Raw genomic sequence first — 18,704 nt, forward strand, 5'->3', positions numbered from 1 at the left:
CGTTTAAAGCCATCCCAAACAGGACAGAACACAGTTGCAGGACTGGAAGCATTGACTTAGTTGACTCCAGCCGCTGCTCCCTCATCTGCAGATGCAAAACCACGACGACGAGGCAAAGTATCACCCCCGGGGGAGCAACGGGACCCGCTTGCACGGAGGCCAGGGGCGGGAGGGGGGTCCCGTTCGTCCCGCCCCGCTCCGCCCAGACGCCGAACGCCGTCGGGGCGGAACGGGGCGGGCCGGGCAGGACCCCCCCCCTCCCGCGATGCCGCCGTGCCGTGTCCCCCCGGCCCATAGAGCTACGGCTTGGGGAGAACAAAAGGCAGGAGCGGGAGGAGGCGCGGGGAGGCGGGCAGGCGGCCACGGGGGGGGATAAAAGGCTCAACGGGGAACCCCCCCCCCCCTTTCTCCCTTTACCCCATGTCCGATCCCGCTCCGCCGCCCGGCATGGCCCGTCCGCCGCTGCCCGCCGCCGCGCTGCTGGCCGCCGCTCTGCTGCACTGCGCGCCCGCCGCGCCCGCCCGCCGCCACAAGCCGGTGAGTCGGGATCAGCCGGTGCCTCCTTTCCCCTCTCCGTGGTGTCCCCCCTTGTCCCGCGGGCAGTATGTCGCTGGGCGGGGTGAGCCGCCCTCCCTGTCCATCCCCAGATGGCCCTCGGGATGCCGGTACGGGCGGCCGGGAATCACGGGTGTCCCTGCTCTGGGGGTGCCACCGCTCCGCGGGCTCCTGTGGGCACGTCCTTTCTGTAGAGCCAGGGAAAAACAGGGGCCGGGACAAGGAGTGTTTACGGGAGGACACGGGATCCCCCCTTCCTTTAAAGGCAGCGGAGTTTGCAAACAATCCCCCCCCCCCCCCGCCTGCTGTGCGGGCACTGCCGAGAAGTTACGAGGAGACGAGGCTCAAGGGGTGAATCCAACGCGCAGCAGAAGGGGAGCAGCAGGGCTCTTTCTTCCTGCATAAGCCTGCCAGATCCCAGCAGGGATGGAGCTGCGAGCAGCAGGGACTGCTGGAAAGGAGCAGCGAGAGGATCGGGGGACAAGGAGAAGACAGAGAGCTCCTTGTGCCGGGAATGTGTGTGTGTGTAATTGGGTTATTATGTACATGCACTTTGCTGGTGTGCTATAAAATAGTGACAGAGTAAATGCCCGGTAGCAGCCCAAGGGGGATTAGTTCAGGTTCTGTCGATGGTTTTATTATCAGCTCTGTCATCTGAGTGCTTTCTAACTTGGCTGCTAAATATGCTGTGGGCTGGGACTTGGCACAGCACAGCCTTGGCCCCCAAAGCGCTTGTGTTATTCCAAACGACATGTCACTGCGCTTGGCTCCACTCAGCTCCTGAGGAAGGTGAGACTGAGCTCTCGGGTGGTAGTACACTGCATCCCAGCCACCACGCTGCTCTGCAGAGTTCATCCTCATCTGAGTGCAGCCAGAGGTGGGCTGGGAGGGCAGAGCTCCACCTGTGGAAAGCTGGAGACCACCGGTTCCTGCGGGACGTTTGTTGGGCTCATAGTGCTTCGTGCTCTGCTGTGTGCAAGCTGTGAAGCTGCTGCTCCTGCAGGGACCTGCTCAGCCTCTGGTCCTGGTCTTGCTGCCAGCAGGGACCTCTGTGGGATCCCCAAGGAAGGGAGAGCTAGCCCAGGTTTCACACTGCCTGAACTTGGGTCTGGTTCAGCTTTTATGTGCACTGTTCATCTCTTTTCACCAGTGCTCGCAGCTGCTGACTGACTGCAGAGGCTGCTGGGGCTCATTTGCCTCGGCCAGTGCCCCTTAAATGGGTGAAATACACCGAACTGCTGAAGAGCACAGAGTTTATGCAGGGGTCCAGGTCTGCTCAGGCTCCTGGTCCACCTAATCCACCACCATGCTTCTGAAGAAGGTCCCCCCAGCTGGCAGTCTGCTGCCCAGAGATGGTTTGTTCCTCATCTCAGGCTAGTGTGTTGTGAGTACTAATACTTTCCTTTTGGCTGCAGTAACTCCAGGTCATGCTACTTCATGCATGTTTTGCTCAGGAACACCTTGTGCTCATGTGTCTCACCAGCCTTGCGGAGCTGGGGTTTCAGATCAATGTGTGCCACTCGGTCTTTGCAGAGATAGTGGCTGCGCTGGTTTGGGGTTGGAGCTGGACAGATGATTTCCCAGCCTTCCAAATAGCAGGTCTCTTATCCCAAATAGCTGCCCTTTTGGGTTCCCTGTCTGCTGTCAAGGCTTCTGAAGGTCATTCTACTATCTCTGAGGCCAGCATTACAGTGGTTGCTCTCACATATGACAAAAGTTGACAGCAGCGTGCCCCATTCCTCTCCCAGCTGGGATACGGATGTCAGCACAGAATGGCAGAGGTGGGATTGCTGGGCTGACAGTGCCCTGTACATGTGTTTCTGCCCTCAGCCCTTCTCTGCCCTCTCTTACTAGAGAGCTCTGGCATGCCATTGCATGTTTACTTCGCTGGCTACTTTGAGTCCACACAAAGAGATGTTTCCCTGTGTCTAACAGCAGCTGATTTCCTGTCTGGGCACCTTTTGCTGTTGGGTGATGAATGAGAAAGGAGCTGAGTGGCTGAGCTGGGCAAAGAGACTCACATTCCTACAAGACAGATAACAGTGACTTCCTCAAGCTGTGATAGTAGATGGGGTGGACAAGGACAGGATGCTGCACTGTGTCGATTCACTTCTCCATAACAAGTCACAGCAGCAGTAACTGAAGGGAGAAAGAATCAAGGGCTAAGATTCATTTTAAAGCCAGGCTACACAGGGCAAGTTGCAGAAGGACCTGTGCTCTTTGTAGCAAACCCTGTAGATCTCCTTCATTTTTACATTAATGCCTAAAGAAAGAAAGAAAGAGAAAACTGAGAGCAGAATGCAGGCTGTGTCTGGTGTCCACTGTAAAACTTGAGAACAAAAGATCTGCAGTCCTCAGGGCAGTGCACGCGCAGACAACGAATTCCTGCATTGCTTTCAGCTCCCCGGGGAAATCACAGTCAGTCCATTTGCTGGTAAACTATCTCTCAGTGGAGAAGTGCTGGGCACCCTCCCAGCTGCCAGCGTAATCTCCCAGGGGCCGTATCCTGCAGGTCTTGCCCTGAGCCCAGCAGGTTCCCCCTTGGAATCATGGTGCTGCCTTCCCCACAGCCCCAGAGCCGGGAAGCCTCCTGCCTTGCTCAGGGCTCGGGCAGCTCCCGCAGGAAGGGTTTGATTTGCACTCTATGGTTTGGCTATTTAAATACTGCATGAGTGTTGGGGTAATTTTAGGCATGTTTATCCTTTGCTCTGAGACAAACTCAAGACACATGTAAGCAGTTATTCTCCAGTGGGTTTGTTGTGTTTGTGCTTCTACATGCAACACACACGCACACCCTGCACTGTGGCAAGGCTTGGGGTGTGCAGCTGGCAAACCTGAGCGGGGAGGGAGGAGAGACCAGGGAGCAGAGAAGCACTTTGGGGAGAATCCCCCACTCCAGTTCTTTACTTGCTTCCCCCATGTGTATCCTGCCCAGGCACTGTAACCGGGGGGGGCGGCTCACCAGGGGAAGGGGGCACTTATTCTTTTCCTGCAGGGACTTTTCCCACCAGAGACACTGTCAGCTTTTTCCTACTAATTCCAAATATTCAGACAGGTAAATGAAGGGTTCCTGGATATTCTTACAGTAGGGATGTCTCAGCCTGTGATATGAAGGGAAGCACTGCTGAGTCTGCACATAACTGTCCAGCAAAATAAAAAGCAGAGCACTTCAGAGGTTCACTGAGATTTTGGTGCAGATGAGACCCAGAAGGACAGACAGGTGACCAGACCTCCTGCCCTTAGTGGGAATTGGGCAGGAGAGATCTGTCACCCTCTGTGAAAATTAGCAGTGGGGGAAAACCCTGCAGACATCTCCAGTAGATTGAGCAGGGGAACAGTGCTTGTCTTGTGGTTTGGAGATCCCAACCTACGCATCTGAGCAGCACAAACTCCCTAAGGGTAGAACATCTCCCCATAGCTCTGGAGAGGGCTGCACTGTGCCAGGAGGCTGTACACAGTGAGACATGTCCTGGCTGCTGTCCTTGGGCAGTGATAGCTCGTTGCTCACCTTAGCTTGGATGTAATCGCACAGTAGACAAAACATCTCAGCCTTCTTCCTCCTGTGGCTGGAGTGTGCCACATCCTACAGTGGTTTCTTAGTTTCAAGGGGACTTCTAGGTCATGAGATTACGGGCTCTTGAGACCTTTTGCTCTCCTGGCATCCTGGGGCTTGTTTGCTTTGTAAGTACTCCTGTTTCTAGCAAACTGTTGCTTGGGTGACACCAGCAGCTTGGCTGTGGTGTTGTTGATGGAGTACACTCACAAACTGTCACGTAATTAAAGTGTCTGATAATAAAAATAGTCCTGCAGTGTTTATTCATTTGCTTTCTCTTGTTACATCAGAGCCTAGGTCTTCTCATTCTGTCTGTGGGCATAAACATTTGCAGTCCATTATGTTTCATGTTCCGTGTTGCTTAGGAAAAATAAACATTTTCCTTTTTTCGTTGCCAACAACAATTACCACCAAATAATCCGGAAACAAACTGTCAGGCCCCAGGAGGTAGGGCTTGATGGTGCCACCGAGTATGGGAAGCAAGCAGAGGGGAACCTCCAACTGTGTATGCATGGCCAGGCGCTGCAGCACCTCCTCTTTGGCCTCGTTTAGCCTAAGCTTGGCCTCAGCCTTTGCATCCTCCGTGCCTCTGTCTGCATGAGACTGCAGCCCAGCATGAAGGAGCCAGTCCTGTAGGAGAAGTGTAAGCAAAGAATTCATAGTTAAAGGGGTTGGGAGACTCTGCCTTGTTCTGGGGGAGGTAGGATCAATATATATGGTGGCTTTGCCTCAGCATTGTTTCCACCAAGTTTCCATTGTTTCTACTAACAGTGCCCTGACCAGCAGCACACTTGGTTCAGGGTCTGACCAGACCACAGACATGATCTGTTTCTTGCCATGAGATTTCATCTGCAGCATTAGCACCTTCTGAGCCCAGTCTGCTTCCGGGACACAACCTGACTAGAGTGGAGCTGGCTCCAGTTTTACCACCAACCATCAGCTGTAGCTGCACTTTCAAATCCACCCCTTGCAAATCCATGCTGGGCTGAGAGGCAGGCTGGCCACAAATCTGGCCATGGTACTCTGTGCATCAGGATGAGCGACAGTGCTGATCTCAGGCAGCAACATTGCTGCAGCTTGTTAATGTGGTGTAGAGCTCCTGGGGGGCACAGCAACCCGTCAGTGTACAGAAATGGGGTGAGAGAGCTATCTTACATGAGAACTGCAGGAGAAAACATCTCTGCTCTCCTTCCCCACGGGCTGAACCAAGGGCAGGAGTGCTCTGAGGTGCAGGCTCAGAGGTAGGAGGAGGTTAATGCTACTAAACAAAGAGACAGCAAATATCAGTGCCTTGACAAACACTGAGTAACAGAGGAAGAAAGTGGGGAGAGATGGAAAAGTAGCAGCAGAGGGACAGGGAGATGGGGAGAAAACCCATGAGATCATCCCCTAGCAGAAGAGGAAACAGCCCCCAATGAGAGGGGAAGTATCCAAGACTGATGTGATTCTTGTTATAACTTGTCCAGTCACTCCTGTCTGATGGGGAGAGGGGCTCTCCTTTCATGTCTGTGCTGCAGAAGCAGCCAGGAGCTCAGATAATTAGGTAGAGGAGACAAGTTTAAGTTCAGGGCAGGCAGCTGAGGATGGACCCAGGCAGACAAGAGAGCAATGGGTTTGTCAGTACGAGGCACTAGCCTCACTCTTGGGGTTATTCTCCACTGCAGCTATGGTGTTGTAGCTGCTTCTCCTCCTGGGAGGCTCTGGAGGGCAAATGCTGCCCAACACAATGAGGTTAAAGATGATCCCGGCTCCTCAGGGTGGCTGGGACACTTCCTGGGAAGCTTGGCTGGTGTTCATCTGGCCTCAGCAGACCAGAAGTGATGGCTGCTTGTATCGCAGCACTTGAGGTCTGATAAAGCTGCGAAGAACTGAGTGGGCAGCCTGTACCTCTGGTGTGGTTTCTGCTTTCCCATGGGATCTGTCCTTTGCCTCCTGTTCCCTCTTAGCTTTTTGGTCACAAGGCTGAGGAAGAGGCACTTCTTTTGTGAGGAGCTGTGGCCAGCCTGCAGCACAGCCCTCTTTTTGTATAGCTTTGCTCCTCTGCTGTCCTCGCTGCCCTTGAGCCTTGGTTTCAGGCAGCCCCTCTGCACTCATGTTGTGCAGACATTTTACTGCTCAGTCTCTATTGCAAAGCTCTGGCCTCTTCCTTTGGCTAAAATCTGTCTGTTCCATGCACAGCAGCCACCCCAGCTGTGGGTTATACTGGGAACGGCAGTGTAAGTGTCTGCACACTAGCTAGAGGCTCCGATCCAGCTCTGCACTCAGCTGGTCTGAATGCTTGTGACTTGGGATGCAAGGATTCTCCTTTGCTTTTTGTCTTCAGTAATCCTCTCCCCTCTGGTGGTGGGATGGGAGGAGTGAGGATGCCCTGATAGTTACCCAGCAGCCAGTGCCCTCCTCATCCTCTCTACACAGGCCTGTACTAGCTCTAGCAGCAGCACAGCCCTAAGCAAACCCCTAAGCATACAGTTGGGACATTATTCCACAGCTTGGGAGAACAAAGCAGGACCTGCCCAGGAGAGGGTGGGTTCAGCACTGGGTGGGAAGGATGCAACCTTAAGTGAGAGGACATGTTATCTAAGCCTTGGGAAGTGCCTGCAGCAAGGTGTGTCCAGCCAAGGAGACCAAAATCTCCAGCCTGATGTGTCTCCTGAGCATTGTTTGGCAAGTGGTTTCTGCCTGTCACATTTCCCCTTGCTAGCTGCGCCTGCAGTGGCATTTTCCAGCCCTTTCCTGCCATGGTGCTAATGTTGGTGCAATGACGACAAGGAGAAACTCACTGTTTGTCTAGGGGCACAAGGGGCACAGTGAGCACACAGGGCAGCCGGACAGGTCTTGCCTCCTGCCTCCACCCAGAGCCATTGAGAGGACCACACTGTGACCCCTCAGGGATGGATCTTGGCAAGGGCTGGCAGGCAGGAGGAGGAGGGAGGGTCCTGCCTAAGGCAAGGTGGGGTTTGGATGGCTGGAAGCTGGGATTAATGCCAGTTGCCTTGAGCTAACCAAAGAAGAGAAAGAAAACCTACCTCTGTCTCTCTCTGAACATGGGATCCCTCAGGGTGAGAGAGGCAGCTCCTCCTCTCTGTGCTCTGGCTGGGAGGACAGTCACCAGTTTATGCCAGTGCCCCCAGCCAATAAAGCAACAACTGACCTTCCTGGGAGACCAAAGGGATGTGCTTACCATAGCCAAGACGAAAAAATAGGACTAAGACCATCTGGGTCAGCTCAGCCGGCTCACCTACCTGGACAACTCTTGAGGGTTTCCCAGTGCTCCCGGTTCCACAGTGAGAGCTGTCCCCAGGGTCCATCTCCACTCTCCCCATGTGCTTCTGAGCAGCTGTCCTGCACTTCCTGGTCCTGGGAAATGAGACACGTTAATTACCCTGTGCCCTCTAGTGACAGGACCTGCCTCTGGTGCATGTAGGAGCAAGGAGCCGAGTGTCCCTCCAGGCTGGGCTTTGGTGTCACAGCTGCCATTATGTGCTTGGCAGAAGGTCTCATCAGGGCTGGAAGCAGCATGTTGGCCAGGACATGAACATTATCAGCCTCTCCTGCTAGCTGTACTTTGCAGGCAGTAGCTGCCAGCCCAGGCAGGGTGCCAGGTGACTCTCAGAGAGCTCCCCTTGGAGAGACAGGTACCTTGGAGCTGCCTGGGCTCCAGCCTTCACCAGGTGCAGACTCCCTTGGGACAGGCCAGCTCATACTCCCTCCTTCCACTAAAGCACTGGAGGGATTCTCAGTGCTGGTGGCTTGGGTAGGCTTTGCTGTTCAGGATGTAAAATGGGTTTCCTCCTTTTCACATGTTGATGGTGTGGTTCCTGCGCTGTGTGGAAGTGCACTGAGACACCAGAATTGTGTCGATGGTTTCTAAGGCAAAGGCTGGCAACCACCAAGGGTGTCTGGCTGGCTGGGGAGAAGCCAGCAGGCTGGGGTGGTGACAGACACACAAAAAGCCTAAACTGACACATGGACACCTAAACTGCACCTTATGTGACTTCCCTGGCTCCTCTGTCCATCTGTGCATCGCTCAGAGGCACGGGGCCACTGCAGAGCTGGGAGCTCAGTAGCGGAATTAATGCCAAGGGCTTCACACTTCATTCCAGCCCGCATGAATGGGCTCATTGTAGAGAACAGAGTGGTGGCAGCACGTGGATTACACGGCATCATGGCAGCTCTGGCATCATGCCATCCTGACCTTTGTGTCCCCTGCAAGGCAGCCAGGAGAGCCGGTCAGGAAGAAGCTCTTTGCAGGGGAAGGAAAGGGACCCCTAAACCCCAGGTCCTCACCCTGGAGCCCTGTGGGATGGAGCCTGCCTGCCTGTTGTATCACTGCTGCATCTTAGCTCTTCCTGCTGCTCAAGCACCTTTAAATTTGCTTGCACAGAATCAGGCAAAAAAAGATCTGTGTTTGGACCTCTGGCTTGGTCCGCATGGTGAGACAGGGAGCAAGCACCTCTCACCCCACATGCCTTACTGCAGGTTGGGGACACTTGAGTCATGTTTCCTGGTGGCCCCATAGTCCTGCTGTCAGGTGGGGAACCAGTGGAAGTCAGCTAATTAACATCAGTTAATGTTGCCAAGAGGAGCTGTGCTTTTCCACCTAATCCAGGTGATCCTGTCCCCAAGCAGAGTCATGGGTCACCTCTACTCGTGTCCAGGAGGGAATAAAGGTTGTGTGGTAAAGGGGTGGAATTTACTCTCTAGTGATTTGTTTCATTCTTGAAGGGTCTGGTTCTCATCCACAGCTTGGAAAAGCATTTCCTGCCAGCCAGCTGCCAAGGAAAAGTGGACCAAAAATAGCCCAGTGCTTAGGGGGTGCCATGGCATGACACAACACAGTGCCTCGCAGGTGTGATCTAGCTTGGAGCAGCACGGCCCAGGGAATGGAGGATGCCTGTGGGGAGCAGTTGGTGCCCCAGTAGCAGGGGAACAGCCTCAGGCAGGGGTGGAACTCACCACTGCAGGACTGCTGCGGGTGGGCATTCACTACTCTGCATCGGGACACCTTTCCCCAGTCACTGAAGTTGTGGCTTTGCTTTCTCCTTTCAGGACGTGTCCCGAAAGCATCACACCTGGAAGGAGCAGAGTCCTTGGCTGTCTTCCTTGGTGAACACTGTGGGGACCGGTGTGCCTATGAAGGGCTTCCCTGTGAATGCAGATGAGGCAGCGGTGCGCTGGAACCCGCCCCGGTGCGGCGTTCCAGACCTCCCGGTGCTGCCGGACGGACAGAACGGGCGGAACCGGCAGAAGCGATTTGTCCTCTCCGGTGGGCGCTGGGACAAGACCGATCTCACCTACAAGTAAGAGAGTTCCAAACTGGGAGTCAGGCTGGTTTGCTTCTCCCTCCCCCAAACCTCTCAGTCTGATGGCCCCAGGAGCGTGGCACGCTTTGATTTGACCAGGGGGCAGCCAGGGAACAGGGGAGCCACACACTGCACCACCAGCAGCATCGCACCCAGCACCTCCACATCCCCTCTTGCACGCACTGCCATAAACACAGCTGCCCACCCACCCCTCACATTCTGCATCACCCCTCAGTCAGTCCCTTGTGCATCAACACCCCTGTGCATTCCCTTCCCTACATCAAACCAAGCCGAGCCTCCACCACCAGCCTTCTCCCGCTGTGCCTTTGCCCCCACAGCCGCCCCGCCGTGGGCTCACCTCACAGTTTATTTTACAAAGGCCTTTTTATTCAGCTGTTAGCGATGTTCCCATAAACACAACTTCAGTGTGAAGTTCTGCCCTGATCACCCAACACATCCTCAATTGCAGATTTGCTCAACAGGCTCGCAGGAGGGTTGTGCTGCCTCCCCAGTTGCCCACATGGGCATGAGCGGAGAAGTGAGCACACTCATATGGACCTTGACAGCATGTAATCCATCTTTGGTTTAATTAAGTGCAGGAGACAGTTCCTCATGGTATTAGGGGTCTGTAGGTAACAGAAAGGTGTCTGGGTTTTTTTGGTCAACTGTATTAAAGAAAGAACCACAGCAGAGACTAACAATCCCCAACAGCGTTAATGGAAGGGAAAGAAAGCTCCCTCTGTGGCATATCTTACAGTCTGCTTATGGTATAGGAGGGGAGAAGATGCAGCAGCTGCTCTGAGTGAGCCCAATTTCCAGGGACATAAATGCAGAGATTGAGGAGTAGAGATCACATCACAGCACTTGCAGGCACCTCTGTGGGGTGGACTCATGGGGGACAGACCTGGAAAATGCTGCAGCACTTCAGCAAAACACAGCTCTGAAAGCTCTCCAGAAAGCTCACCTCCAGTCCCCCAGCCAGAGGGTTTCAACACTGATAGGATTTGTCTGTTGCACATGCTGCTTGGAATGGGGTGCTGTAGCAGTGCTTGTATGGATTGGAGATGTTCTGGTGCTGAAACAGAGCGGCACTGATCCTACAGCTAGTGTCTTCATGACAGCAGTGTGCATGGCACAGCACGTGATGCTCTCGTCATCCAGTGTCTGCTGCCTTTCAGAATCATCAGGTTCCCGTGGCAACTTGTGAAGTCTAAAGTGAGGAGGACCATTGAGGAAGCTTTGAAAGTGTGGAGTGACGTGACACCGCTGACCTTCACTGAGGTGCAGGAGGGACGGGCTGACATCGTCATCGATTTCACAAGGTGAGCGTGGTGGGCAGCAGCACCCTCCTCACACACAAAGAAGACCCCAAGGCTCTAACCAGAGCTGAGGGCCAGCAGCACACAACTTCAGCTCATGTTTCTGCTTTCAGAGACTGGGATCATTTTTGGGTTTGGTACTTGTTGCCAGTTGTGGCTGCTTGGTGTAAGTGCAGCTGTCCCATGCTGGCTGTGCACAGCACCGTTACTGATCGCTCATTAATTTTCCTGGTACATTTACATTTCTCTGCCCACAGGCTGTTTTCTTAAGTGTTTGTTTTGACTTTCCGTCTTCGGATCCTCCATCCTGTCCCTTGATGGAACGTAACTGTCTGCCCAAAGACAAATATAGTTGCTTGGTTAAATGGATCTTGGCTCCTGGCCTGAAATTCACTTTTGGCAAAATACGCATGGGGGCAAAGACTTCCCTCTGCTGCGTGTTTTCACAGAGCTAATAAAGGCAGTGGAGACGGTCCAAGCAGTGATGTGATTTGCATACTGTGTATTGCCTGTGCCTCCCTCAGCTCTCTAAAGTAGCTGCATCTCTCACAGGTTTCCTTCATCAGTCAAGAGAGGGTTTGGCTTGAGTGAGGACCTGAGGATTTGGCTGGGTTTGCTGCCAGCTGCCCCTCTGCATCCCCCCACCACACAGTTGTGTCAATCAACTTAATCTTAGGTTGAGCAGCCACCTCCTTAATTCTTTGGGCTCTACAGTCAGCTTTGGGCTGGAAGCTGAACAGCGGGAGGGAAACATCCTTGAGAAAACACGTGAACTCCCCAGGGATTGGTGTGACTAAGCTCAGCTTCCTCAGTGCCCAGAACTGGCTTTGTAGCAATCAGAAGAGCTCTGAACAGTTGATCTGGACTTGTGGGATGAACTTGGGATGGGAGTGAGAGCTGCTGTCCCTTCACAGTGGCTCCCCACCTTTGGCCATACAGTGCTGTTCACTGTGGGTACATGGCTGTTTGTCTGAGGTGCAATGTGCCTTCCCTCCAGGTACTGGCATGGAGACAACCTGCCTTTTGACGGGCCCGGAGGGATCCTGGCACATGCGTTCTTCCCCAAGACACACCGGGAGGGAGATGTCCATTTTGACTATGACGAGACCTGGACGATTGGGAACAACCTGGGTACGGTACTGTTTCAGGGAGAGCTGTGGATGGTCCAGGATGCTCAACAGTGTACTTGGAAACAATTCCATTAGGGTGTGAGCAGGGACCCTGTAAAACTGAGAGGCAACAACCATTTTTGTGGCATGCACTGTTGTCTCCCACCACTTACAAGCACAACGTTAGTATTCAGGTCTTTCCTTGTCATTTTTCAGCCACAGCAATGCCTGTGTCCAGCACCAGGACCCTGGCTTCCTGGTGGGCTCCTCCTGTTCTTTGAGGGGGGAACAAGAGAGATGACTCCTCCACCACTGGGGATTGCACCCAGCATTGGCAGGAGCCATTAGAAATAAAGGAGGGAAAGGATGAAGGGAAACTGGGGCTCAAGCATGGGGTGACACAGTTGTCTTCCAAAGGAAGTTTCAGCCCCAGTCCCTGCATGCACTGTTCACCATCTGCCCTCAAACAAGTCCACAAAGGGAAACTGCCCAGGCTCCACCTCTGTGTCCCCGTAGCCTGGGAATGCTCTGACCATAAACATCACCACATCGAGTCAAGACTCTTTTCTCTTTTAGGTTTTTCCTTTTGCTAATAATAGATTCAGCTGGTAGCTCTGTGCTGGGGCACTCAGGCTCTAGTGTCACAGTATCTCATGAGATACTGCAGTGCCGCCTGGGACCAACTGGATCAGTGCCCAAAGCATCAGTTTCTGCAAGACCCACCAAAATTAACCCAGGTCAGGCCCTCCTCCTCCTCCTCCTTCCCAGTTTATCTGCAGGGGCAAAAACCAATCACAAAGCCCATGTTAACCCCCTGCCTCACTCTCGAGTTTCCCAGACGTTTTGCCCATGTTGATGTTGAGGGCCCAGATGGGCTTCCCAGAAGTTGATGCCATTGTTGGTTATACACCAGCTTGACTCTGCATGGGGCACAGGACCCTGCCCATGCTGACCCAAAAAGAACCACAGGGCACCAGACCTCTCTGCAGAAGCATTTCTGCTCCTGAGGAAGGGTGGGCTCTGCCTTCTCTCACCCTCTGTTGGGGCTGCCTGTGTTGGTGAAGAATGTCCTACATTCTCCCACAAAGACAGTGTTGGAGGCAAAGCAGGAACTGAAAATGGATGCCAGTTCCCATCAGAATCCACCCTTATTCCATAGCCTTCCCCCCCCCCCCCCCCCCATCTTCCATAAATAAATGTTGTAAAAGCTCTTTGCAGCTAATTGCCATTTAATATGCTGAAAAGAGCTTTACAATATAAACATGGATAAATCCTTGGCTCAGTTCTGAGTGAGAAGGGGAAATTCTTAGCCTCATTTTTACAGATAGGAAACCAGAAGTACAAGGACGCCTGAGATGTCCTCTCTGGGGATCCCTGGGGTCACCCCAGAGCTGAGCAGGACACAGGACTCCACAGAGAGGACCTGTGAGGGACACAGGGATGCTCCCAGCACTGCTCCTTCAGGCGTGCTCTTGTTCACCTCCCCCTGACAATCTGAGAACAGCACAGCTGATCTGCCAACACTGGAAAGCATCAAGTGAGGAGCCTGCCAAGCTAAACACAGTGTCTGAGAGTTCGTAATAAATCACTGACACAGAAATCCCACTTTCTCAGCTGACCTACATGTGTCGATTTAATTGGGTCAGTTCAATATAAAGCTGAACAACAACGGGCTCACCTTCCCCTCTGCCCTTCCCAGGCATTCCTCCCAGCTGCATTGCCCCTGCCCCATCCCGTCCCATCCTGTCCTGCTGCTGAGAAGTGACCTGCTCCCATGGAGCCAGTGGGGAAATCCTGCTTGGAGCAAGTGAGGCTGCCTGACTCACATCCCTGCCTTTCCCATCACTTGGGCTGCAGCGTGGAGGATTTCTGGCTGGAAGAGAGTGAATGAATAAGCTGGGACTTGTCAAAAAACATACTCTGCTCGCAGGCTGTGCTGCTTAATACGCCTGTCTTCCAGCTTCCCCTGAAATCTATCAACTTCAAAAAGGATCCATTAGGAGCTAAACACCACCTGCCAAATGACACATTTTTTCACACTGAAATCCACTTCCCCACCTCCCCCTCCTTTTCTAGATGCTCCAAGGTCATGTATTCCTAAACATGATCTCCCGTAAATCTACTTCAGTCAGGTGAAGAAGGCCCAGGCCTTGACACGGGATGACTTTTTATGGATTTATTTCTAAACGTCACCTCGACACAGTCCAGTCCACACACAAGCAATAAATGAGCTCCCTCTGCTGTCTGTGACAACAGCCATTAGCAAGTTCTAATCTCAGAGGGTTCAGTGGACGTGAGCTAAATGGGACCCGATGCACTCCAGCTGTAGACAACAACTGCCGGGTGGACAAAACCCAACCTTGCCACCCCCCCACCTATGTTTATGAGCCAGACTTCCTTCTCTGTGCCTATCTCTCCTTTCCAAAAGTGCACGGAGCATTCCTTTCTTCGTGGTAGCTGGAGAGGTGCAAGGAGCCCCTGGCGACAGAATTGCAAATTACCAACATGCCCAGGCTGATACCTGAGTGTATGAATTCACTCAGGTGCTCCTGAAACAGTGGATCCATTAATTATGCCCTTTTACTCCTTAGAAAAACACAAACATGGTGTAGAGCTACACAGGGAAGTGCAGGAACATCAACCTGGGAGCACTGTAGTGAGGCAGATTTCTCTTTCCTTGTGTTAGACTCCTACAGCAATGGCTGCTGGTTGGTAGAAGTGAACCTGGGAGGCGTTCGTCCCACATACAAGCAGACAAAAGCATCTCCCACCTTTTCCCTTTGCAGGCACTGACCTCCTGCAAGTGGCTGCTCACGAGTTTGGCCATGTCCTGGGCCTGCAGCACACGGCTGTCTCCAAGTCACTCATGTCTCCTTTCTACATCTTCCGCTACCCACTGAGCCTGAGTGAGGATGACAAGCAAGGTATCCAGTACCTCTATGGGAAACCCAAACTGGATCCTGCCCCAACCCCAACTGAGCCAGCAGAGCTGCCCCAGGCAGGCCTTGAAACCAATGAGATCACCAATGTAGAGGTGAGCAAGTAGCCTGTGTGTCCTCCTTTAACACCACAGCTGGGGCTGTCCTAACCAAGAGGCCAGCAGCAGGCTTACATGTGGTTTGGTGTCTGTCTTCCACCTTGAGTCCAGGTCCGGACTCCCTGCTGGCGCTGCCAGCTAGGCTGGGGTGTTGGAACCAGATGAGCTCCAGGTCCTTTCTAACCCTTACTATTCTGCTTTGGCAGGCAGTGCAGCCCGACGCCTGCGACACAGCTTTCGATGCTGTGTCTACCATCCGAGGGGAGCTCTTCTTCTTCAAGTCCCGCTACGTGTGGCGGCTTCGAGCAGGAAAGCTGCAGGACGGCTACCCAGCTCTGGCCTCCCGCCACTGGCAGGGCATCCCCAGCTCTGTCGATGCCACCTTTGAGGACCCTCTGGGCAATATCTGGTTTTTCCAAGGTAAGAGCTGGACTGGGATCAGACAGCTCAGAAATGCATCTCCTTTACGTAGGGGTATTCAGGACCCAACAAGTTCCTGGGAAGATAAACTTGGGCATCCTCAGCAATCCAGTGATCCTTGTTATTTGTTTCCTTCTCTGTTTAGGTCAAACTTTTTAGTAGATATTGTCACTTTTATGCACAGCCACAATATCTCATTCTCCTTCTCTGGAACACAAACATTTGTTTTGAGGTTTTGCCCTGGCAATGCTGCTGGCAGAGCATCTTCCCAGCTGTCCTGGTAATCAGTGCCAGAAGAGAACCTCAGACAGCTTCACTGGTTGTGAAACTCCTGCGCCTGTGCCTCAAGGCCCTGCATCTTTTCTGCTCCTCAGAGACAAGCATGTGGAGTTTCTTTAGTGCCCCAAGACCAAATGAGACTACACAGAGCCTGTGTGCAGAACCAGACAACCTCTGGCCACCACAGGCATTAAAAACCCATGGTGGGGGCAAACCTCCTCCTGGCCATCTTTGGAGTTCAAGGCCAACAACAAATCCCATTAAAGAAGACAGCTCCACTGTTTTCCTTAATGCTCTTTCCAAGTGTAAATTTAATAGCAAGGGTGCAGAATGAGGAAGGTACCCAGGTGTCCTGGGTGTGCCCGCCCTGTCTGCCCTCCATGAGCACCAGAAGGCACATCATGGGGCTCTGCAGGCAGTGCTCCTGCATAAAGAGGTCACTTAGCACCTGACCTGTACACAAGGACTTACAGTGCTAAAATTGGCAGGCTCCTACCAAGAGTTAAAATGAGATAAGGGGAAAGTATTACATGCCATAGACTAATTACAGAGATTCCTCTTTTAATCTAATCTGGAAATAGGCTTCCAGTCTTTATTTCAGCTTGGCAATTGCTACCTAGTTTCTGTAGCTTGCTCCTCTACAGCTGCATGCCCCCTCTATGCCTGTGCATGCCCACGTATGTTCTCCAAGCATGGAGTTTGCAGGGTGGATGCTGATCCCTCCAGCCAAGTCTTTCCTTATAACTTCCACAGATAGAGAAAAGACAGCTGCTAAAATGGTCCTGTCCTGCTCATCCCACCACTGATACCCTTAGGGCTGGACTGAGGTGGGAAGTCAACTCCCTGCACTGACAGCACCTGTCAGTGATAGTGTCCATGACACCGGTGGGGTTTTTGCCTCTCAGGCACAGCTTCCCCTGAGAACTGTGACAAGGCATCAGCTCCAGTTGTCCAGTTCACTGCCAAATTACCAGATACAAAAAGAGCTTCTGACCCTTTGTCTCCCTTTTCTGTCTCCTCACCAGATTCTCAGTACTGGATATATGATGGTGAGAGACGGGTATCTGGTCCCACTCCAATTGTGGAGCTGGGCCTCCCTGCATCCCCTGTACAGGCAGCTCTGGTGTGGGGGGCTGAGAAGAACAAGATCTACATCTTTGGTGGAGGCAACTACTGGCGCTTCCACCCTCACACGCGCCAGGTGGACAACATCTACCCTCGGACCATGGCTGACTGGCGCGGTGTCCCTCAGGAGATCGACGCAGCTTTTCAGGATGAGTTTGGTCAGTGCAGGGACATGGCCTGCTCTGGGGTTTTATCATTATTAGTTGCAACATTCAACAGTTAAGTGTCCGATAGAGAGAATTCAAACTTTGACAAAGAAATGGTCACAGATTCCTACCCAGATGTTACTGCTCCTGACAAAGAAAGTGGTGAGAGGACAGCAGAGATGCTTCACTCCAGCCTCAGTAGCTGTCCTGAACGAACAGGCTCCTTTTGGCATTGCCTAGTTCTCCCAGACATGTCCCATGCTGAGTGAAGACAGTATGTCAGTGCTGCAGAAACACTGGGGACAGGCAGAGTGCTTGGGATGACAGGGGCAGTGATTGCCTCTTTCCTTTGAAAGGATGTGGTGGAACAGCTCCCCACTGCTTCCAGATCCCAGGGCTAGTTCCCTGCAGTAACAGATGCAGCAGGTCTTCACAAGCTCCCTGTCATCAGCCCTGTTCAGATCCTAGACAGCATCTGCTCACCCAGGACCATGTCACCACACGGGTACCAGGAATCACTAGGAATACAAATAAAATCTACCCTGTTTATTCTCCTGTGAAAACTAAAGCAGTGTGAAAGAACAGTGTACACCACAAGCCTGGGTTCAGGTGTGATGAATCTACCAGCATCTCCTGCCTCTTCCAGGTTCTGTTTTGGTACTGCGCATGCTGCATTGTCAGCTAGGGAAGAGCTCTGTGCCATTCAGACCCTGTCTGTTCTAACCCTTCTTCTCCCACCCACAGGTTTTGCCTATTTCCTGAGAGGCCGAGATTACTGGAAGTTTGATCCAGTGCAGGTGAAGGTGCTGGAGGGCTACCCACGGCAGATCAGCCAGGACTTCTTCAGCTGTGTGCCTTCCTCCAACTCCTTCAGATGAGGGGGATGCCTGTCCTCCACACTCCCCTTTCATCACCCTTACACCAGCAGCAACAAAGAGGGCTCCCTCTGCCATTACTGACTTTCTTCCAGGCACAGCATCTGACACAACAGGTCTCTGTCACAAGTGACAAAGTTTGCTCCTCTCCAGTTCCAGCAGCCCCAGCTTCAGTTGCTATCAATGTAAAAGCATTTGCCATGTTATTTGCAGGCAAGAGCGGCCACTAAATCCTTAATGTGGCCATGCTCTTCTAGCAATAGCATCCCAAAGGTCATCAAGCTAGCCTGGAACAGGATTACACTCTCCTAACCAACGTGGACCCCACCCTGTAGAACCGATCCGTCGGCATTTCCTATGTTTACACAGCTCATAACAGCAGCCCTTTGCTGCTCCAGGCATGGGCCGGGAGGGAGGAGGGCTTCCACCGAGGCGCTCCCTTGGCAGCAGGCGGGGACTTTGACGGACACTGACTGTACCTGCGGAGGAGCGCAGACGTGCGGCTGCTGCCAGGGTCACTTCCCCGGGACTGCAGCGGAGACCGACAGACCCTGCCGCAGCCCTGCTCCTGGTTTTGTGTTGTATGACTAGTACGCGTTAGGGTTTTATACGGATTTGTATATAGACAAGGGCCCCCCTTCCTTCCACGGTGCTGGGTGCCAGTGCTGGACACTGCCCCGTTGCTCCCCCTGCTAGTACGGAGATCGGGTCCCCATCCCGGGTTGCTCACACGCCGCTGACACCGCACACCCCTCTTTGCTACATGACCTTGTGCCGAAACCCCAGTGACGCTGCGGCCGGTTTCTCCCCTTCCACCGCACCCGTGCCCCTCGCCATCCCCGCCCGCGGGGGGGACACCGGCTGGAGTCACCGCAGCGAGCGGGCCGGTGTCGCGGAGGATGACCCCCGCACCGCAGGGCTATCGATACGATACCATACCGGCCCGGCCCGGCCCGCCCCGCTTACTGTAAGCGCCGATACAG

The 18,704-nt window shown here is 53.3% G+C and overlaps 1 protein-coding gene across 2 annotated transcripts; it reads left to right on the top strand.

The window, feature by feature from the left end:
* The first annotated feature begins 225 nt into the window (after positions 1 to 225).
* On the top strand, positions 226 to 18,454 carry MMP11 (matrix metallopeptidase 11). Of its 2 annotated transcripts, none has more exons than XM_057411377.1 (8): positions 226 to 537; positions 9,158 to 9,408; positions 10,590 to 10,733; positions 11,728 to 11,861; positions 14,626 to 14,873; positions 15,083 to 15,296; positions 16,601 to 16,858; positions 17,591 to 18,454. In XM_057411377.1, the coding sequence occupies exons 1-8, from the start codon at positions 421 to 423 to the stop codon at positions 17,722 to 17,724; spliced, it is 1,500 nt and encodes a 499-aa protein (XP_057267360.1). In that variant the 5' UTR covers positions 226 to 420; the 3' UTR covers positions 17,725 to 18,454. The 2 variants fall into 2 exon arrangements, with proteins under 2 accessions (XP_057267360.1, XP_057267361.1); XM_057411378.1 differs by lacking the exon at positions 226 to 537 and adding an exon at positions 7,602 to 7,743.
* Positions 18,455 to 18,704: the final 250 nt, after the last annotated feature.

This window comes from Pezoporus wallicus, unplaced genomic scaffold (assembly GCF_028554395.1).
Source record: "Pezoporus wallicus isolate ANWC-B61680 ecotype Strahan unplaced genomic scaffold, APGP_CSIRO_Pwel_v1 contig_6401, whole genome shotgun sequence".
Lineage (NCBI taxonomy): Eukaryota > Metazoa > Chordata > Aves > Psittaciformes > Psittacidae > Pezoporus > Pezoporus wallicus.